General features: G+C 40.1%; 1 protein-coding gene across 1 annotated transcript in view; it reads right to left on the bottom strand.

Moving 5' to 3' along the window:
- The window catches only part of LOC146545183 (uncharacterized), a 99728-nt gene that overhangs the window by 57808 nt on the left and 18514 nt on the right, over window positions 1–23406 (bottom strand). Inside the window, exon 3 of the mRNA XM_085216835.1 lies at window positions 6397–6638. Coding sequence (XP_085072961.1) covers window positions 6397–6638 — 242 coding nt within the window. The remainder of the gene's footprint in view (window positions 1–6396; window positions 6639–23406) is intronic.

Genomic DNA, 23406 nt, shown 5'->3' with positions numbered 1-23406 from the left:
GCAAAATGGGATCCAATACACTTGATTTCAGATGTGTGCAATGGACTTATTGGGTGTTAAGCACCCTAGAATAGCTGGGTGTAGAGTGAATGACCCAGCAGAGTCCGGATCACAACACATCTACCTGACCCCATGGAGATGCTTACAGCAGGATGAGCCAAACTGCTCTCTGAATTTGTGGCTGGAAGCAGGATCCAAAGAATTACAGGGGTTGGAATCACAGAATCATAGAATGGCCTGGGCTGAAAAGGACCACAACGATCCTCTAATTTCAACCTCCTGCTGTGTGCAGGGTCACCAACCACCAGACCAGGCTGCCCAGAGCCACATCCAGCCTGGCCTCCAGGGATGGGGCATCCACAACCTCCTTGGGCAACCTGTTCCAGTGAACTTCCAGTTGGGACTTCTTGGGATCATTCCTTGTTTAAGTTCAGTCCCCTGCTACGCTGGATGGTGTAACATATGCTAAGAGGACTAAAGACACAATCCCACACGGAAAATCTTTTCATTGACTCATTTGACTATCCCAACACATATGAAAGCTCACAAAGCTCAGATATCCTTCTCCTTCCAACAAAAGCAAGCACGGTAAGAAAGGGGAGACGCATGAGGGAGTCCAGCATGAGGGAGGAGCTACAATGAGTCCCAACACACCACTCTTAGCCCAAGGCAGAAGATGAGCCAAGGTCCCATGAAGATAACTGACAGTTGCCAGTGACAAACACTGCCTCTTGAGATTGATGTGGCTTAATTGGAGGATTTCAGAGATATAAATTCCCAGTATTATCAATGTGATGTAAACACTACATTAAGAGACTGTTAATTACCACTTCTCCAAATAGCTCTTAAATCCCACAACAAGGCAGGACTTGATGCAATCTGCAAGCTGCATACAGGATCTTGCTCAAAACATTCTCTACCAAAGAGTGAGCCTACTAGTATTACAACATATTCAAGCTCTGTACTTGGAACAGCAGCATTCTCCACTTCTAGTTATGCAACTAAAAAGGGGAACACTCCAGAAATTTCCAGCACTGTAGCCTGCCTTCACAGCACACAAAGAACCAGCATCATCTCAGGTCAGAAGACAACTTATGACAAAATCTAGCAGTAGTAATTAGCCAGGAACATGTGCATTTAACTGAGATATGAGAACTGCCTACTGATGTGCTGTAACAGAGAGCACACCTTCCACAAATGAATTCACTTAAAGAAGCTCTGATGAACTGTGTATTGAGACACCACAAAAATTACCCACTTTGCTTAAGTACTGATGAAAACACAGCCTCAGTACAATAAGGAGAAAGGTCTCACTAACACTTAATTAACATGTTAAGAACATTTCTCTTTCCACACACACAGAGAAGGGACTCCTACTTAGATCTTTGTCATTTAATATGCAACCATAAATTACGCTGAAAATTATTAAATGTGAGAACACAAATCTACTGAAGAGAAAACACTAGGTAAGTCAAAGCATTTTTCTCAGTCCTTTCTTTCCAGCTCATTATAGCATGACTAGGAAAGAAAGCAGAAAATGAAATTCAAGTAGATAAATGCAAGGTCCAATATCTGGAAAAAAAAGGAAACAAGTAACACAGAAAGTGATGGGTTCTAAATTAGTTTATTCTCATTAAGAAAGACCTTGAAGTCTTTATGAATACGATAGACTTATGAAAGCATGGCTTTCACAAGGGTTGTTAGCAGAACGCAGCAGGATTTCAGGAATAACTATGCAGAGAGCCAAGACAAAGTAAAGCAGCAGCAATTTGATGCTAACTCATCCGCTCCATGTTTGCACCCTGAGCCCTGCATACTGCTTTACTCCTCCCATCTTAGAAACAGGGTGACACCAGTATGCCAAGCAGCACTGATGAGAGTCAGGAACAGCTTCCACAAGAGGAAAGGTGATACTAAGCAAGATTACTCAGCCTGACAAAGAAATGGCTGAAGACAAACCATATGGAGTCCATGGAGATAACTGCTTGAGCAAGAGGCAAGGGCACTGCACAAATTAACAGAGATGAGCTGTATGCAAAATCAATAGTCTTCACAACTCTAAGACCTGAAGGAAGACAAAGGGGGTTCATATTAGAGAAATGCATGGAAGCCATGATGATGTTCTCACAGCTCAGGACTCCAGCAGGCTGCTGGACTACCCTGGGAAGCAGAGCTGCATTCCCTCCTTCTGCACACTTCCTGAAGGTACAGCTGCCCACTGATGCTCAGGAAAGTATTTTAGGCTACGTGTCCTTTTAATTTGAGCCATTATGGGCACTCTTGTTTTCCTGTTACTGTATTAGGCAATTGCTCAATTAACATTAGAAAACAAGAACAACTAATAGTTCTGCTGCTAAGGTAACTTCCTACACTTAAATCACCTAAAACCACCGTACGTTCAGTACTGTGAATATTCATTCAATTGCTTAACTTCCCTCTTTCAGCACAATTTTGTATATACTGCTAACACAGCCTGCTGATGATACTCAGTTATTCTGGGTAGCAGAACAGTAAATGAGTTGGAAAAACCAAAAGCGAACAAACAAACCACTGTGAAGATGTACCTGACTGGACATTAAAACACATCAGTGAAATTCAGTTGTGGAATTCAAAATATCTTTGAAACAAGTTTGAAGTAGGCTACGTGGATAAAAAAAGATAAGTCAACAGACTTTGAACTGAGTCTTAGAGAAAGCTCAGGTCTAGAAAATTATGATCATTGTGGAGAGAGTAAATAGGGATCTGTCATTTACCTCCATTTCAGTACAAGAAACAGACACCAAGTGGAATTCAGGTTTGAACAGATATGATCCTTTGTTTACTGTGTTGTCACGCTCATTAATCTGTTGAGCCACAAAGTATGACACGTGCTAAAACTTCTTAAGGCTTGAAGGAAAGATTAAACAAATTCAGTAGTCAAATCCTGTAAGCTAAGAAAGTCATCCAGCTCCGTAAATCCTTGCACTACAAACGTCTGAAAACCAAAGAGCGTGCACATGGAGAATCATGTGGTTTTGGTCTGTCCTGCACTCCTTATTTACTCAGTTATTTATACTACTGCTGGAAAAAAATGGAGCTCTGGATGGGTGCATGAGAACAGCTGCTCTTCAGTCTCGTACTTATTACCTCTCCAAAAATCGTTTTACCTTGCACAGGTCCTGAATAACTGACAGGTTTTGATCTCTTCCTATCCCACTGCAAATACACAGATGTTTAAAGCTGTGTTCCATCTCTCCACCAAATACATAATTCTGAAGTCCTATATTGCATTATATTGACATATCTGGAAAATTTCCTTCATTTTCTCTTCTCATCTTTGAGGAGCCAGAGGAGAAAGATATGGCCCTAAAGACCTTGAGATATAGGACTTCACATAGACTCCTGATGACTGACACTCCCAGAAATCACTGTTGAACATCATTTCTACAACATTTTAATGAAATGCTTGATGTACTTGACCAGCCTGACATATCTTAAAACATCCAGTAGAGATTAGCTGCCCCAGATGAAGTCCAGGCAAAAAGGTCAACTCCTTATTGGAGTTTCCATCCCAAGAAATGAAGGTGTTTGCTACTTAACCCTCCTTTTTCCCCATGACCTCTGAATTTTTACTGCTGACTCCTCTTGCCAGAAAGGAAAACTCCCTTTGAAAACCCCCAACCCAAAAAATTACCTTGATTTCCCAGCATCAAGAGGAAAATGTTATCTTTCTAGGAAGCAGTATTGTTTACATGACAAAAATCAACCCGTATTTTAGTCACTCTTCTAGAAAACCACAGTCTAGCCAACTCCTTCAATACAGTTGTACCAGCAGCACAGAAACTGAAGAGGGAGAGCTATAATAACCAGACAATTAATAAGTGCATTACTCTATCACTAATTCACATTTCTTCTTTCAAAAGGAGCTCATATTACCCCAACATGGAGACCAGTATTTCTCTCATTACAGAAAGAGTAGAAAAAAAGTTTTACTTGTTCTAGCTGCAAACAGCACTAATTCTTAATAGCATGGGTTGCAGAAATGAACTATGTTGCCATGTATAATCGCTTAACGAAGTCAGAATTAGTGAACAAATCAATGCTTTTAAGTTTTACTCCCTTTCCATCACATAAAATCTCAGAGATAACAATCAGTAAAATATAAGCTATATTCATAGATAAGAATTCAGTTCTGCCCAGTCACTGTTTTCTTTTATACAATCTAGCTGCCTAACATTTTTTCCTATTAAAATGAAAAAATGCATGCTACAGTAACAAACTCTCAAGTACCCTTGATATTGAACCATGGTGCTGAAAGTCTGGAAAAACTGCCAAGGTAAGTCATCTTAGTCAGAAATAACTGGGTTGTATCAGTAATGAAGTTCACATCCACCAAATCTATTTCTGGATTAGGAATGAAATGTGGAGAAAAGTGTGCACACATGAAATTCACATATAAACACCCCCAGAAGTATCAAACATCGAGGCTTAATTATTGGGCTAAATCATCAACAGTATGAGGTATGTGCCTCCAGAAGCTGCTGTCCTTTTCAAAGGTGTAAGCTGAGCACCTCCCTGAAGCTCCCTACCTGCTTTCCACCATCAGCTTCAACAGTACCTGGAAGTTTTACGTTTCATGAGAGGAACCTCACCCGCAGTATTTGAGGGGAAAAAGAAAAACTGAGGTACTTGGATACAACAAAGATGCTTTCAAAACGTGTCCAGGATGAAGCTTTTCTCTCCTGGGATTGTTGACTTATTTCAATCAGTTGCTACATAACTATCATGTTATAGTCTTATATACATACATATATCTGGACAGTCTCCCACAAGCATACACGTTATCTTTCAGGGTTACTCATGTTTCTTGGAAAGCAAAGGATTTGGATCCACATGTACATACATACACACAAACAATACTTTCCCCTACCTGCACTGTATGTCAGCTTTATATTATATTCCCCATGCCTGCTGCAGATACTTCACCAAAATATTTTTTCATATGGTAAAAACAGTAGTTTCTCCTTAAAAAGAAAAGCCTCCCTCAGCTGTATACTGAGAAAACAGTCTGAAGCATTATCTCAAAATAAACAATCTAATAGTTAAGCCATGACAACAGTAAGACTAGAACTGCAAAATAAGTATTAGGGTTTAAGATGACAGTTTCACTCGGACTGTACCTACAAACATTAGCTTCTGAGATTCTGTAACAGCTCTAAAAGGTAACAATAGTTCCTAGGTTAACTGGGCTTCTACATATATTCCATCAAATCAAAAAGCTGCCATCAAGCAATTTATATTTCTTCTTGGACCCATCATATCTAAAAAACAATGATCCTCTTGTGCTGTAAAAGGCATGGAATGTGAAATCCCATCCACATCCGAACAGAATCCCACAAACATTTTGGCAGTAAAAATTTATTATGTAAAGTCCAGATGGTATCCCAAATATTTTTACTTCAAAATTTAGAATTTTTTTTGTCTTAAAATAAGTGACACAAAAGCATCACACCCAAAACTAACTATACAAAAGCATTAAACTAGGTAACCAAACTTAACTGAGTAGTTATTTTGACTATGAGAAGAACGTGAATGTGGCTTTCTCCATTTAACTTCATTGTCAGAAATGAACAGTATTTTTCTATTCAAATGTGCCTGAATGACTGGCAGAGAAGAAAGATATAACAAGCAAATAGATCCAGCAACACGCAATACTTAAATAATAATTCCTGTTCTATCTAGAGCCTAGGAGCTCTCCATAAACTTCTGTAGTAATGTTTTAAACTTTCAGAGCTCAATGCAGCATTTTTGGTTTTTGTTGTTCTAATAGAGCTCTTTTCCTTATCCTCTGGTCCACTATGACATTTCATCTCCTGAATCTGTCTTAAAAATGTTTTTAGCTATGGCTTCACCAGAGCAGAACTGAACCTGATCGTCAGTAAAATCAACTTAATCACTGCACACTCTTTAGTAAGCTATGGGATAAAGAAACAGCCTTGATTTTGTCATTTAGCTGTGAACCCACTCCTGTACTCCTTTTTATATCCATCACTCCACTGAACGCCAAAGAAATCTCAGTGCACTTGGCATGAAGTCTCCACTTCCTATATTTATGCTTCCACTCATGTACGCTCCATTTCAGTCCTTACCAGCTTAAAATCATCTGTGAGTAAAGACAGCAAAAACCATAAAACAGTTCACGCAAATGTTTTACTTATGTGTTACACTGTTCACACACATTGCTCTTCCATTATCGTTCTCCTAAATTTTTTTTTAAATATATTTGAACAGAAAATTCAACACTGAAAGGTCTATGACCATTTTAAGTGAGTACCGAATGGTCATAGTGGGACTGCTGCTCTTACACAAACTTTCAGTAACTCCAGACAATAAACCAATATTCTTTAATTGCACTACCTGAACTGCGCTGGCAGAATCACATTTGAAACAGCTGAAAACGAAGTGCTCTCTCCAGGCAAGAATTCTGTGCATCTGGCACACTAACACTTCATCCTTTTTAATTATTCCACAGGTGGTTGCCTTGGAAACTGCTGAGTAGCTCTTGGATTTGAGGAATCCAGTATGAGAAAATAGCAAGCCTTTATCACCACAGCATTCACATCCATGGTGGTTACAGCAACAGAACGGTCGTGAAAAACCTGAAAGAGATGGATAAAATTAGTGGACTTGAGCTATATTGCTTTTTGCTTTAAAAACACAATTCAGTGAAAGTGAACAGTTAACAATAGATGTATACAAGGCTTCAGAGAAATACTGCTTATGTAGCTTCTCAGCACAGCTTTGGGAAGGTAGCACGAAGGAAGGAGCTCATGAGGTCAGCTTTCAAAAATCAAGCTATTTGAGATTTTCCTCTGCTTCAATAGAAGTTTCCCTTAGCATCTGCTCAAACTGCCTGAAACTCACTGCTATTGTTTTTCTTCAAATAAAAATAGAGTTAACTATAATAGATCCCACCATGGATGCTGAATCATCCTATTCTGTATCATACAGCTAATTGCTCCAAACTTCATTTAGGCTTTAAAACCGGAAGAGTTCTGTTTGCTTAAAACACAATTACAACCCCAGCAAAGCATCAAATTCTGCATACATACACATATGCACACACCCACCCTGCAGAATCTAAAAGCTGTACTTTCTATCACTGGTCAAAGTTTGACCAGAATGAATTTTCAATGTTTTCTAGTTATCCATTTGTTAACAAATAAATTTAATTATCTAAAAATAGTTTCAGTAAAATCATCCATCATGCAAACGATCACCTCTGCACCCAGAGACTGCCTCTGTTAATAGATCCATAGTGACAGTGATTTCTCAAGGCCTCACTTGACTTGCAGCTTTGCAAATTGCCTGCCATGACCTCCAGTAACAGAAACATGGATGTGGATTTGACCCCACCTTTCCCTAACAAGATACTTGAAAGTCCTAAGAGCATATTTGTTAACTCTAGGCTAGGTAGTTTATACTATGAACTGACTTCACTTGTGCTCCCAGGGCTGACTGGGTCCTTTCCCCAGGTGCTCAACCAGTAGTTCAGGCCATGACTCAACAGTTCCCATATAAAGGCCAAGTGCAAGGTCGCCCTACTGCTTGGGGTAATCCCAAGCAAAGATACAGGTTAGGTAGAGAATGGCTGAGAGCAGCCCAGAGGAGAAGGATTTGGGGTTGTTGGTTGATCAAAGACTAAATGTGAGCCAGCAATGTGCACTTCAAGCCCAAAAGGCCAACCGTATCATCCTAGATTGCATCAAGAGAAGTGTGACCAGCAGAGTGAGGGAGGTGATTCTGCCCCTCTACTCTGCTCTTGTGAAACCCCACCTGGAGTACCGCATCCAGTTCTGAAGCCCCCAAGACAAGGAGAACACAAAGCTGTTGGAGTGGGTCCAGAAAACAGCCACGAAGATGGTCGGAGGGCTGGAGTACCTCCAATACGAGGACAGGCTGTGGGAGCTGGGGCTTTACAGCCTGGACAAGAGAAGGCTCTGGAGATCCTTATAGTGGCTTTCCAGTACCTGAAGGCAGTCTAGAGGAAAGCTGGGGGGGGACTTTTCATAAAGGCATGTAGCAACAAAGCAAAGGGAAAGTGGCTTTAAATTGGAAGAAGGGAGATTCAGACGAGCTATTATGAAGGATTAGGGTTAGTGAGATACTGGAACAAGTTGCTCAGAGAGGCTGTGGATACCACCTCCCTGGAGGTGTAAAAGGCCAGGCTGGATGGGGCTTTGAGCAACCTGGTCTGGTGGGAGGTGTCCCTACCTATAGCTAAGATACTGGAACTAGATGATCTGAAAGGTCTCTTCAACCCAAACCATTCTGTGATTCTGCTGTTTATAGGGAGGACAAAATTTCTGCTACAAAGTCAATCCTAAGCGTATTTGTTTTTCTTCTGAACAAGATTCATTACATGACCAATTCCTCAGTTTTAGTCCTTTTCACCCACTTAGCAAGATGCTCCCAAAAAACACAGCATGCAGTTCTCAACAGGTGCTAAACCCTCCCACTTTCATTTGCCTTACACTCAGAACAGAAGACCAAGATTTCAAACTTGCGCTGCAAGGCCTGTTTTACCTTGACTTAAATCCTACAGCCTTCTAAAAACAGTTCTCAAAAAGATGAATTCTGAAGGCTTTACCTGTAGCAGCTGACGGAGCTCATGTATCAACTCGTGACGTAACTCCATTCCAAGGTTCTAATAACGGTCTTGAAAGCTTTGTCTTTTTTTCCTCTAAAAACTTATTTTGGAACCCTCTTCTCTACCCTATACCCTGAAAAGGAGCTCCTTAGAAATATTCTCAAATGCTCTCCTGGAATGCCAATTTTCCACCAACAGAGATTTTCCCATGATGGTGAAGACAGCAGCCAGAGCAGCACGAACAGGGAACCCCCGATCCCAGCATAGTTAGCAACAAGGCTAGCAACACAGATAAAGTTAATTCAAATGCAGTGCTGCATCAGGGTCTTCAAAGAAGAACCAAGGAGAGTCAGAATGCCAGAACTTAATGAACAGGATCTGATTCTCAATTCCCTTTTTCCTCTTTGAAAACTGAGTTTAGCTCATACAAGCAAACTGTGCTCGAGCTACCATCACGTCTACAATGCAAAGCAGGTTGTTTTGCTCTTGGTTTTATCCACAGCTCTACACTGAGTTCAGAAAAATCTGACCATCTTTTACTGTGTACTCAATACCCGTTTCTCTACTTACAGAATGATTTCTTTTCAAGTCTACAAGATTTGAAAAGCACAAAACTGTTAAGAACAGGCACAATGCTTGTACTTTTACCACCTGAAGTACACACAAAGCTTTTACTGAGTACAAGACTTTCTTTTTACTGCGTGTTCTGAATGTTTTTAAAATGCACACATCACAGATCATACATTCAGTACAAAGCAACTGCAGTTAGAGTGAGCCTTTCAGGTTTCCTCGAAAAATGAAGTTAAAGCTCCCAACGACTCCAGAAGTAGTTGAGTAAAGTCGCAGTAATAATTCATCATTTAAGAGTCCTCAAAAGGAAAAAACACAAACTGTTCATTTCAACAATGTTTACTGATTAACTCCTCTTACATCATTTACTTTTACGCTAAGGAGAGTCAAATGCTATTTTAGCAAGATCTGTGAAACTGGATACCTTTGAGAAAGCTTGTCAGTTTACATGTTTCTATTTGAAATATAATGAGAAACAGCAGCAATCTTCTGAAAAGCTTTATGGCTGCCCAGAAACCCTATTCTCACCTATTTCTGGGAAAAGACCCGACATTGTCATGAAAGTTACCTGCTCTTTAACATGGCAATTTTCAGGGTTTACCTCCAAGTAAAATGAAGTTAAAAAAAGTAAATACAAAGGAATCTCTCCCAAATTATACCAAAGTACAACTTCTAAATTAGACTGCAAAGCCTTCTTGAAACTATACCTCACTAAGTGAAGATCGCAACAGCACTGCCATTTTACAGCTGCACCAGATAACGTGCATCTACACAATGAACACAGAAATCTAATATGAACAAGAGTCACCCATTTCTGCCTTCAACAAAAACCTTAATTGAGAGTTTTAAATGAGAAATATGGGAGTTTCCCCTATGAATTCACAGGTGGCCTGAAATTTCCACCCAAGAAAGTTTTTCAAAAGATTCAACAAGAAAATAGGTACAAAAAGACTGATCAGAACGTGAGGCACCTTGTCTGGAGCATCAATGCAGAACACCACCTACCAGCCAGCAACCACACAACGAGAAATGAGCAGACAGCTAACAGAGCTGGGAGGCTTGTCAAGTAGAAGCTAAGAAAACTGAACAAGTGGAGCAGCAGCAAAACATCCTTCAGACAACTGCATGTGGGCACCGCTGGGAAGCTTTATTTAAGACAGACCAATTGAGATAACCACAGCAAAAAAGCCTGAGTTGCAGATATGCAGGCAAGCAGTCAGACTTCAAGTGAAGTGGCTTCCTCAAGCTCCAAAGCAGTGGTAGGACCTCCAGTGAACTGGGCTGTTCGGAGCCCCTATGCAAGAAGGAAGGATGAAGAACAAAGTACTCCTGCAAAATATCTTTACAGCTTTGTTTCTCAGTTGCAATGGATGTGAAAGGCAGTCTGTGTCTAGTTGGAGAACCTGTGAAGTCAAAGGCAGTAAAGTAACAGACAGTCAGGTTATCTAAAACCAAACGAACCACAAAAGGAAAAGATTTTTAAGTCAAGCGTTTAGAGTTAATTGCACTGAAGGGATACGGATGGGGGTTTCAGCAACCTAAGTAGGAACTAGATGATCTTAAAGAGTCTCTTCCAACTCAAACTGCACTATGATATGGTGATATGGTATCAGCACACTGAACAGAGAGAATGCAAGAAATAGTGCCAGACTCCATTCATCAGCACTGTTGCCTAAACAGAGCTGGAACCTTTGCAGAAGAAAACATAGCACGTATTTTTATGCAACAACTTTCATTACAGAGAGAGTCACTGGTAAACATCAATACAAACACAGAACATGTTTAGACAATGCCAAAAAAAAAAAAACCAAAACAGTCTATACTTTCAGCAGTATCTGCATTAGGTTTTTTCCACATATAGAAAAAAACATCAGCATCTGACACCCTAGAAGACTAGCACACAATCTGACTGTTTTCATTTTCAATAATCGTGGGGATGGATTTCCCAGTCAACCAAAAGCTGGCAAGGTAAGAAATACAACCCTGGTAATTGCAGACCCATCAATCTCACTTCATTGCTAGAGAAATTCTGAAGATCATTCATTCTGTTGAGTTACTGAAAAACATATGAAAGACACCACAGTCATTGGTCACAGGCCATCAGGGAAGACCTCACTGCAAGCTACAGCTTCACGGAGAGGGTGGCTGGGCACTGGATCATGCTCCCCAGGCAGTGCTCAAAGCACCAAGCTGTTGGAGTTCAAAGAACATTTGGACAATGCTTCCAGACACAGGGTTTGGGTTTTTGAGTGGTCCTGTTTGGAGCCAGGAGCTGAATTCAGAGAAACCCTTATGGGGTTCCTTCCAATTCAGGACATTCTATGAGAGTATGCATAATGATGAACTGTTCAGTGTTTTCCAGTCACAGTCCAAGGCCTGGAGCCATTCCACCATCCACTGAATAATTCTGCTGAGCTTGACTTGTTCCTGGGACCTTGCTCTTCAAAACTTCCAGTACCAATCAATAAGGTGAGACTGACTGCCGTATCATTTCCCAGGTCTTTTAGCCATGCTTTAAAAAAGGAGCTATGCTTCCACTTCTCTAATCAGTGGAATTTTACCAGACAGCCACAACTTCTCAAACATGATGGACAGTGGCTTAATAGATCCTCTCAGCAGCTTCCTTAGGACCCTCAGAGGCATCTCATCAGCTCTCACAGACTCATTCCTCGGGCTACAGATGAAAACTCAACAATTATCACAACAAATGTCTCTTTCAGATTCATAAAGGTTGATGATCTTCTATTAGTACAGTGCATGACGAAATATTTATGGAGTGAGAGCTGTCAATGACACTCTAAGAAGAGATGCAAAGATTCAGCAGAGAGCCTGTAACGCTTTATATCTACTGTGAAGTTTGCCTGCTTCAGACATAGCTCATCAGCTACAAGGCCTAGCTCAATACTGTGTCTTACAGCTTCCCATTACCTACTAACTAGCCATTTATATCTTAAATACTGAGTTTATTTTTTGGAAGATTTATATATGTATAAATACAAAAGAATAAAAATATATTTAACATATTAAATACAGTTCTGACATACTGTGAATTTGCTCTTTCAACATGCTGAGATTGAGACCAATTTGCTTCACATGAAGCCCATAGAAAGATTGTCCAAAATCTTTTCCGAGTGTCACCACAACACATATTAATACTTATCAATGCAATACTTAGACAACATTTGCTTCTAAACTGCTTTTTTTTTTTTTTCATTTCTTTCAGAGTTCTGACATATGCTGAAATAACAGATGTGGTTATTTTATGCATGGTTGTAAAGTCATGATGTTAAAACCACGAGGACCAAGCCACAGATGCAGAAACAACATGAGCCACCATTGTAATGATTATTTCTAGCACGAAATGGCCAAGAACCAACAGCTGAAACTAACTGCAGCTTCACCATCTGCTATTGAAACAGCCATCATAACAGGCAGCTAAACTCACTGGTAATTTTGCTTGCCACTTCTCATCACTGACCATTCATTCCTGCCCCTTTTCCACCTGTGTTTGTTCACACAGCTCTGCTCTGAACCAGATCTTGGAACCAGCCCTGCACAAGACTGGTGTTGTTGCAGGTTCTGCAGTTGGTTCCCTGCACAGCTGTACAGAGCCCAGGCCAGCACTAGGGGCCAGCACTACAGCCATGCCAGCTGGCACCAAAGCAGGAAGTGACTGCTTGTTTCAGCAGCTCTGCCATTTTATGCCAGCTTAAAATTGCTGTGATACAGTAAACTAGAAGCTAGACATACCCAGGTTAGAAATGCAAAAAGTACAAAGAAGAAGAAAGCACAGAAAGCGTTTAACCAACAACACAAATTATTCAACCTCCATTTTTCAGGAACTTCAAAATAAGACAGCATGCCTTTCTGAAAAAGTTTTTCAACAAATGCCTGCACATTTTTTAGTCAGTCATGAACTACGAAGCTCACAGCAGGGGTGACAGTCACACATAATGACCCACAACACCCAGATGTCAGACTGACTGACTCAACAGATCCTTCCTTCTGCCTTACATCTTTGAAATGCATGCCTGTCTCAGTTCTCTCCCTGGTTGGCAGGTCTGCATGCTTTTAGCAGTTGGAAGCAACCAAGTCAAATTTAATGATATTCCTGTCTGGAATACAGTTAGGGGTTGAATCTGATATCTTCACATAGGAGCAAGTTCTAACATTTGATCTTGAATTCATACCTCATTACAAAGGAAGCAGCAGAGGTCCCACATATTCCTGTTTCTAAGCTAGCAGTGATGAGGGAGAAAGAGCCATGCTGTGCCAGAACTGGTTACCGACCTCGTCAAAACTCTCAGCTGTGAACACAGCGAGAGATAATTTTGCTTGCCACAAGCAGACAGCTTCAGTGAGTAACAATCCTCATGTATAGAAGCAGTAAGTAGGAGGGTCAAATCAGAACTCTTGGCTTTCAGTTCAAGACTATCTTCCTTCATGTTTCAGTGATACATGCAACTGCTGAGTTACTGAGATGACCTCATTTAAAACAATTTTGAAATAAGGAAGCTTTACATATCTAAACCTATATACTCTGTAAGGCAAAGAAAGATGGAAGACGTGATAGAGGGCATAGCAATAAAGAGTGCTGCCTGCAGCCAGTGCCCACGTAATACTTCAGTCTCTCTCAGTCATAGCTATACTCACACACTACCTTGGGGAAAAAAGAAAACAAAACACTCAGGATATGTAGGAGTCTATTTCTAGTGCTGCCAACCTCTGCCAAAATTCTATTATTCATTTTAAAATAAAGATTACACTCGCTGAAGCACAGGAGTTACATTACACAGCAGTACCTGCCAGGAAACTAGAAATGGAGCAAGAAGGAACAGAGCAAGACACCAGCATTCTTTTACATTCTCTTCCCCTTGCTTCCTGTACAAACAGCTCCCTGAAGCAAAGTGGAATCAATCAGCACCAGTGGTTAATTGTACATTTAAATCCAATGCAGAGACAGAACATGGACTGAAGCAACAAGGTCAGGGCAGGTAGCAGAGAAGACGACTATCAATACACCAGATGTGAAAGAATTTTGGAGGGTAAAAGGTAGTCACCTATTACACTAAACTCATGTTTAGCATTATGTATTTAGAAGACCAACAAGAATATACTGTAAACGAAGACGTCACATCTTCATCTACATCTTAATGCATCTTAACCATCAAGAGTCTTTAAAAGGTCCTGTACACATGTACAAATTCACATCCTTTGCTCTACATTTGCTCTTTCAAGTGGTTCAGTTGTGGGACTTGAGACAAGCTGAGCACAATGAACAGCTTGTACCTTACACTGGAGGTAACCCAGGACAGCACCAAAATCCACTGGTGTTCTCCTCCTGTTCTTTGCACTGTTTGACAATAGTAAATCATAAGACATTGAAAAAATTTTCCTTTAGAATACAAAATAAGAAAAAACATTTTACTCATATGTAATAATTACCTGGGATTACTAACCTGTACAGGAAACACTGACACCAGCAACCAAAGGACAATGAGAAGAATTCTTTTACTGTTTAAGTTGTAATGCTGACTGCACTCGTTGGGGTCAAGTGGAATTCTTCTCACGTAATAGGCTACTTCATCGAGGGTTAATTTAAACCAGACAACAGCATAAACTGAACTATTCACAGCATAGGCTGATTTGGTTATGTCATCAACAAAAGCTAAAACTAACTTGGAAATCAGAGTGGTGCTGCAACGCCGCTGTTATTAGAGAATAAACATAAGAGATCAGAGGCATATGTTAACCTCAAACCCAGTATAAAACTGTTCAGGTACTAACCACATAGTAAAAGGATTCCTGTTAAATCAGTGCTGATGAATGGCAGTGATGATGGCAGTGCAAGAACTGTAAACTGAATCAGCTTGTGTACTACTCTGTTTGTGGCCCAAAAATGCACCTAAAAAAATAAGACAGTCATTCTTATGGATTACAGTAATATGCTGGCTTCATTAGTCATAAAGAATTTGCCCTCCCAAATGACTGAAAATATATCAGATTGCTTCAGCCTTCCCTTTGCTGAAGAATAATATAGATCTGAATCAATTCCCTGAGAAAAAATAACATGCCTTAGCTGTGGTTAGAAGTGATATGTATCGCTAAATCTACTCTTCAAAATCCATGTCTGCTGATGATACAAAACTGGGAGGAGTGGCTGACACACCTGAACACTGTGCTGTCATTCAGCAAGACCTGAACATACTAGAGAGTTAAGCAGAGAGGAGCCTGATGAACTTCAACAAAAACAAGTGCAGACTCCTACACCTGAGGAGGAGTAACAGCACACATCAATACAGGTTAGGGACTGACCTGCTAGAGAGGAGCTCTGCTGAGAAGGACCTGGGCATCTCGTCCTTCTCAGGAAGGACAGGATCCTGTCCACAAGCCAGCAGTGGGGCCTTGTTGCCAAGAAGGCCAATGGCATCCTGGGATGCATTCAGAAGAGCATGGCCAGCAGGCCGAGGGAGGCAATTCTCCCCCTCTACTAGATGATGAGGGGCCTGGAGCATCTCCCATATGTGGAAAGGCTGAGAGACCTGGGACCGTTCAGCCTGCAGAAGACAGAGGGGATCCCATCACTATCTAAACATACCTAAAGCATGGGAGTCAAACAGATGAGGTCAAGCTCTTTCCAGTGGCATACAACCACATGTTTATTGAGAAATTCTATGCAAAACCATGTCGTTAAATACTCAAAAAATTGTTTCAAATCAATTCAGTTCTCCTTTATAAGAAAATAGATCTCTTTGCATCCTTTGCAATTTCCAGCAAAACTTGAAGATTCAGCTTTATGACCATTAATTTAAAAATCAGCAAAGTGAAATCCATGCTGAAAAATGCAGAGATAAAACTATTTTTGAAGGGAAGTACAGAAACTAAAAAATTTAAAAACCCACCACAGTAGTCATGACAACCCCATTCCGTTTCCTTCTGCTCGCCCATTTCATCAGGATGATACTGAAAATAATCCACAGTAATTAAACTATTGGCAAAAGAGATCTACTGGTGCAGAAAATAACTCTTAAAGAACCAACATAATCAAGAAGCAACTCAATTCTTGAGAGCAGCCAGAGCACTCCCCTAACTCAAGCCTCACCATCAAACCAGGAAAGTGACACCGATTCTGATGACAAATAGCTAACGAATCACACTTTGCACTGAAGAGTTGCACAGATTTGTTTTTAATTTCATTTGCTTTCCATCTCAGGAGATGTCTGAAGAAGCACAAGGAGTAATCTGCTGCGTGTTTTAATTAGAGAGACAAGGCTTTAACCGAAAGATCAGTTATTCTACAACTCTCATCTACTATGACTGGCTTAGAACTCTTTCAGCATGGCTAATTAAAAAGGTTCATCACAAGATCTAATGCCAATCCTTTTGGTATTCTTGTAAGTGTAACTTACTGGAAATCATGCATATTGCACCTCTGCTGCATACACTGTTACTATCGTAAGTTATGGGCTTCTCCCAAAAAACTCTGCATCTTGACAGTTGAAAACCACAGTCCTTAACACTTCATTTTGCATGTATCCCACACAAATTGGTCTTGCTTGTTATACACATTTGTATGGAAAATTCTGCTAGCTTTCCTCTCCAGAAACCGTGGTTACATTTACAAAAAACAAAGTGGGAATAATCCAGACTGCAGAGCATAGACAAGAGTTGTTTCTGGAGTTTTCCATGGCCTCCATTTCTCTCCATTCACCCAACATAAAATTCAAGTAACTGAACGGGCAGCTAGAACTTATGCCTCGGTGCAAGCATTAAAAGTGCAAGATCCTATCCAGTAACTTCAGCAGACAATTATAAATGTAATAAGAAAGCTTAGCTAGATACACATTTACTTCACTAACACAATTCAACTTTTCTCTGTATTATTTCAACGGTGGACGGCACTTCCAGAGATGGCAGAATAATTTGGAAACGTCAGGAATGCAGTCCCATAACTCAGCATCTCTTTAATCAATCTATATGAATACTTTAAGACAGGCATCTAACCGCATTACAAAATTTGATTACAATAACAGAACAAAATCTGTCAATATTATCTTTGAGATTAATTTAAAGACACAGCGATGGAGACAGATACACAGACAGAGATGCTCTGTTTTTAGAGTTTAATGGAACAGATTTTTCTGGTCCAACACACTCTCCTGTTCAATTCACACAAACTGAGAGAAATCCAAGATGAATCTGCAGTAGAAAAACAAGAAGTGTGATAATATTTCTCCATTCTGCCCATTTTCTCAGCAAAAGCCTGTTTTAGCACGTATCCATTCCAAAAGACAGAAGACCCCTGGATCCTACAGGATTCCACAGAAAAACATCATGACATACTGATAGAAATTGAGATTTCTCACAAAGCAACATAATCAAAACACACTTATCACCTGGATTGTATTTATCTCACTTCTTAACAATATAGGTGTCCACATGTAAGCCAGCTGTCTAGGTTACCTCATAAGTAACAGGGATCAAGTTAAAAGAGTCAGTGGTTTCCTCTGCTAAATTCAGTCTCTACATGAGAAAAATGAGAAGCCACCCCCTACATATCCTACACTAGCCCTCCTCTGATTGTAAAGAGTCTGTGACATTCATCTACCTTGCTGTTCCACATCTGGGACCTGGAGGGATCAATCTCATTGGCAACTGCAGGATTCTAGGCAATTTTGAGGCACTAACAGCCATGCTCTCATCCCCAAAAATGAAATCCTTAGCAAAAAGATATGATTCATATTTTAGTATCAACGTTATAATACATAGATGCCCAGAATATTAAAGACATGCTAACCCTGGTCTTCAGGCAAGAAAACAATACAGAGAACAAAAGCCTTCTGCCCTCCTACCCTGATCTCAACACTCCACTGAAAGATGGTATTCCATCATTCCAGAAGAGAAACACACCATCACAACTAGTCTTGCTTCCTGAAACTGCTAAGTCTTCTGTACATAACCAGAAAACAGCAAAAAAAAAAAAAAAGCCCTTGGACAAGAAATTACAAAGGCAGTGGAGTACAACTTCTATATATAGCAGTTTGCCTCATCTGATCCTTACATCCACAGCAGCTGGGTGATCATGACCAGGCAAAGTGCACAAACAGCACGATGGGATGTCAGTGCTTCAAACAAAGCTACCTGTGACCACCCACACCACCGTATGAAAGGAAGGATGGTCAGCCTGAAGCGTTCTGAAGTTACAAAGCTTACCTCTACAAATAGGTCATCATGTCCTAGAAGTAGCTCATCCAAGAGTTTACCCCTTCATTTTTTAATATTTTTTTATTTTTTTCTTGTAGCTCAAATATATTTGTAGTTACACACACAAAGATAACATGTTTGGGAAACACACAATGCTGTGAGAATGAAGTACCCCATACTACTCTTGTAAATATTTTATTACTTGTATTCAAGTTCCTTAGATTTTACTCAAAGTAACTCCACTCCAGTGTTTTTTTTCCACAAAGAATTATAATTAATATGTTGCTGAATATTTGAGCCACAAATAAATCCCACGCTGATCTGATGCACACCCTGCTAACCTTCATCTGCAATCTAGGAGGGGTCTGACTTCTCAACTGAGCTATCAAGTCTGATCTCAGCACTCCCATTGAAACTTCATAGCTTGTCATTCCTGTTAGTGATATAACAGCTTCAAATATTCCACAGAAAAAAAAAATATCCTGAACTATTCCAGAAATAGCACACTTCTATTCCTGTTTTAGGTATATTTATGTCAGCCACCATCCTCTTCCAAAAAATCTCAAGACATCTTTTGAAATAGAGGCATAATTCCATTAAACTGTTGGCAGTACAGTGATTAAAAGCAAACTGTCAGAGCTTTACCATTAGTAGCCAAGAACTCTAAAAGACAACTCCTCAGTAAAGCTCTCTGTGGGAAAACAAACACTTGACTTTCACACTAGAAGAGACTCACAGAATGGCTTGGGTTGGAAGGGGCCTCGAGGATCATTAAGCTCCAACCCCTTCTGCTGCAGGCAGGGCTGCCTAGCTTTACATCAAAACTGTGTTTAAAACTAATGACTGTGGAATATAAAGAACATTTTGACCCACAGGTACCCAATTCCTACGCATGCTTTTGTAACACACAGGGATGGAGCACTCTGGTCATCCCTTTCTTCTCCCTCTTTTCCTCTACTGTTCCTACTTACAACTAAGGAATATGACGGGATTGTTACGATCACATTCAAGAGACTGGCACCAGCTAAAGCAAATCAACAGAAACAAGGCCCTGAAAATGGCTCCTGCAGATGCTGCCTACAAAACATCTACAGACACACTCACGCTTTCCAGAAGCTGCTGAAGACAAATCATGTCGATAAAGGAAGACTTCCTTCACATCAGTTCAACCACTTTTCATCTTCAATAAACTAAGCTTGGTAACAACATTACACATTTCCCATAAGACACCTAAAGACCAAGCACACAAATACTCTACTGCAAACCCAAAGATCTCTACGTAACCTCTGATTTTCCTATCAGAACTGCACATGAGATTCACTCAAGCAAAGCTGTTACCTACAGAAGAATATTTATTTCTTTTCTCAAACTCCAAACTGCTGATGACGAGGCAGACAGCACAGACACCCTTTGGTACTGAAATTGGTTTGTTGTAACAGGAAACCACTTTGGTCAAAGCAAAACATCATGTGCCGACAACTCCACAATGCACAGCTCATTGTCATTACCCATCTCATCCCAGTTTTTATCATCCCAATGCAGTAACCATCCGTAACACATAGTACCAGAAACTCCACTTATCCTTAGAACCTTTGAGAAAGATAAAAGAAGAATATGCCCTAGAAATTTGATCCAAACTGCTCTGCCTGTTAGGGTTACAGTAGCACACACCAGCAGTAAGAGGGAAGCCACATCAAACCCTACACCAGTCCGGTACCATGATCCAATTCAGTTCACCTTCACCACAGACACGATGCTGCTAACTCTGGCAATCCTCTGATGGAAACAGTTACCCAATAACGCTGCAAGCGTTCCCAGACTTCTACACAAAAGTACCAAAACAAACTGATTATTTATGGAAATGATACCATAAAAATCCCTTTATCTCTGAAGACAACAAGTCCATTTTTTTTGTTGTTGTTTTTTTTTTCCCCCCCTTGATCTTTTGATTAAAAAAGAATGCGTACTGTACACTCCATATACTCTCAGAAAAACCTGCAACTATTGCAGAGGAACATTCTGATTTTGGCGATCAGCTTCAGAAAAGCTAATACACACTGACCTGCTATTTCAGTGCCTCAGACTTTCTCAGCCTACGCCTCATTTCAATGAAGAAGGCTTTTCTCCAGTTCCTAATATTCTTTAGCTCCAACACCAAGTGGAGAAGTCTGCTTCATACTTTATTTACTCTTTGCAACACCTCATAGGCGGCAAAGTGCAAGTCTAGCAGATCTGATGTAATAAGAGTCTAAAAGCTGCAAAAATTAGAATTTCACATCTGACTGCACTCCTAGTGATGAATGCATAGAGTATCCTAAAGTGCTGCATTTTAAAAACTAATATAGTAGTACTGCCATCCGCACTGCTTCATTATAAGAAATCTGCCCACCAGCCTGGTTACCTGCTTTAACCTCTTGCTCTCTTCTGCCTTCTCTGCCCTGACCCTTCTTCCAAGCCTGCATCAGTTGTGAATCTGTGAGCCTCACAGCTGAACTGATGTGATATTCTTCCATTTGATGTTACTCACAAAACAGGACTTCTGTATTGATCTGTTCTGGTAACTCTCTCCAAATCTGAATGATTATCTGAATGTAAATCCTTGAATGGGTTCCAAAAAACCCACATTCAGTCAAAGGTTAAAAACTACTACGCTGTTAAACAAAAACCTAAACAAATAAAGCCTTGTAATTCAGTGTAACGCAGCAAGCTATTTCCTTTCTATTTTGAAGGATGTAGGAAAAAAAAAAAAATCTGCTTTGCTACCAACGTAATACTGCATTTTGAGAATACACACTGTTATACTGTAATTGCTCACTTTGTAAATACTCTGGTAGAATAATAGCTATACTCAAGCATTTATTCATTCTAAAAGCAGCTCGTCTCATTCAGTTAGTCCAATGCAACTCTTCAGGATACACCATTTTCATCCAACTTTTGGAAAAAAACGGTAGGTAACTTTTGAGCATTTTCAGTTCATGAAGTCTTGTGGTCTGGTCCTCACTCTTCCCATTAACATTAAACAGACCTTAAGTCTTTGCTCTGGTTAGATCAATCCTTAATAGGAGCCTGTAGCAGTTAGATAGACCAATACAATGGGAAAGACATTACAACAAAGGTGTGATAACAAAAAGACTAGCACAACAGAGAGGTACTATAAAGAAGGGAAGAAGATTGCTCACCCATATCAGAAGATTCTAGATTTGCAGGGGAAAGCTTCACCAAGAAGAGATTTTCAGAAAGAGATCCTTCTTTAGTGGCAGTCAGCCCTTAAATGAGGACTAAGAGAGGTGCAGCCAGGCTCCACCCCTTCCAGTCACAGCTGAATGATGTGCTTCACCTGTGCTCCCAGTGCCGACCGGGTCCTTTCCCCAGGTGCTCAATCAGTGGTTCAGACTGAACTCAGCAGCTCCCACACAGGCCCTCATCTTCACCTTCAAGGCCTAGCATTTTCTTTCCAAAATTATAGCTAGAAAAAAATGCTACAGGTCTCTAATGAGGTAAGTAGTATTATGCAGTTTCCATTCTTACTTCAATTGTTATACAGAATATTCTGGATTAGTTTTAGAGCAGGATCTTTAAAACAGAAATCCTAAAGACAGCATGAGAAGGCTTGACAGGTAAAACCAGATGTCACCTGATGCATTTTGCTAAGTCCTACTCCAGACTTCTAGAAAGTTCTGAAAATAAAAGAATATCTCTGCAGACCCCCTAACAAAAGTGTTCCAGAAAAAGAGATGCCTCGATGAACCTGTAATTCAACTCAAATTAGAAAGATGTACGTGGTCCAGGGTGCTAAAGCCTCAGATCTGCACAGTGCCCAGTCCTACCCACAGAGCACAGGTAACAAACAGAAGCCAGCTGGGCTCTTGCTTTTTGACCATTAAGAGCCTGAAGCAGCACACCAGGATTTCGTGGTACAAAAAAGATTGATTCCCACAATAAAATAATGAAGTCAACTAGCTGGAAGAGTAGAAATGGATGGACAAAAATATTGCTAGTAAGAAAATAAAACAAGCTCTGCTCGGAATCAAAGCAATACTTGAAGAACCAACAAATGCATGAAAACAAACTATGATTAACACAGAATGAGCAAGAAGTGAACAGGTTTATTTAAACACAAGTTTCAACAAAGCATCCATGCAACAGTCCCAGACTCAAGTGTTCTTGCAGGGAGACAGAGTGGTTGTGTTGCTGAGTCTTACAAAACTCAGCAATAGAAACCAGCTGCAATTCTGAGGAAAATGTCTCAGAGCAAATTAAGTACATGAATCCAGAGATGTAAAACTGTATTAATTCCATAAATAACACCTCCTTCTCAAAACTCTGTTCTAACCAGATCCAGTGGGACATAACAATTCAGAACTACCTAAAACTGGGCTGTGCTCTTTTTTGCAATACCTGGTATTATTCCAGAAGAGTCAGTTGACGTATTTTCACTTTATGTAACAAAGCAACTCTTACAGAAGTCACAATGAATTTCACGCACTGGCAGCCCTGCAGGATTATATTCTATGTAACTGTAGCACATCATATTTATTAGTAATCTGTCTTACTTTCTTTTTCTCTCCATCTGGTGTTATTTTCATGAATCTTTCACTAATTTTAAGTTTGAAACCATTTTTCATTTTCTTGTGTCATTTTATTTAAAGCATATGCTTCAGTTATCATCTTTGTCTGCATGTGTGATATCAATAATGATCCTATACAGAAAGAGTCAGATTCTGAAATCCTTATTAGGTAACAGCTTGCCTCAGCAACACGGGCAGTCTACAGACTACTTACATCAATTAGCCTATTATCCCTGTACAGATACTGTACGTCAGAATCTAAGTAAACATACAAGACAACTAAAAGAAAAGCTATTTGCAAACACCGTGTGAGACCACAAATAGGTTAAACGTTAGCCAAGATGACAACAAACACTGCACCAAATCCCAGCCAGTGATCCATCTTACACAGCACCCTGCCCAACAGAAGCATCCATACCATAAAAAGGTGTTAGA

Source organism: Meleagris gallopavo, chromosome 1 (genome assembly GCF_905368555.1).
Source record: "Meleagris gallopavo chromosome 1, MGAL_WU_HG_1.1, whole genome shotgun sequence".
Taxonomy (NCBI): domain Eukaryota; kingdom Metazoa; phylum Chordata; class Aves; order Galliformes; family Phasianidae; genus Meleagris; species Meleagris gallopavo.
The sequence above is the reverse complement of the archived record's forward strand: the minus strand, read 5'-3'. Positions and strand labels throughout refer to the sequence as shown.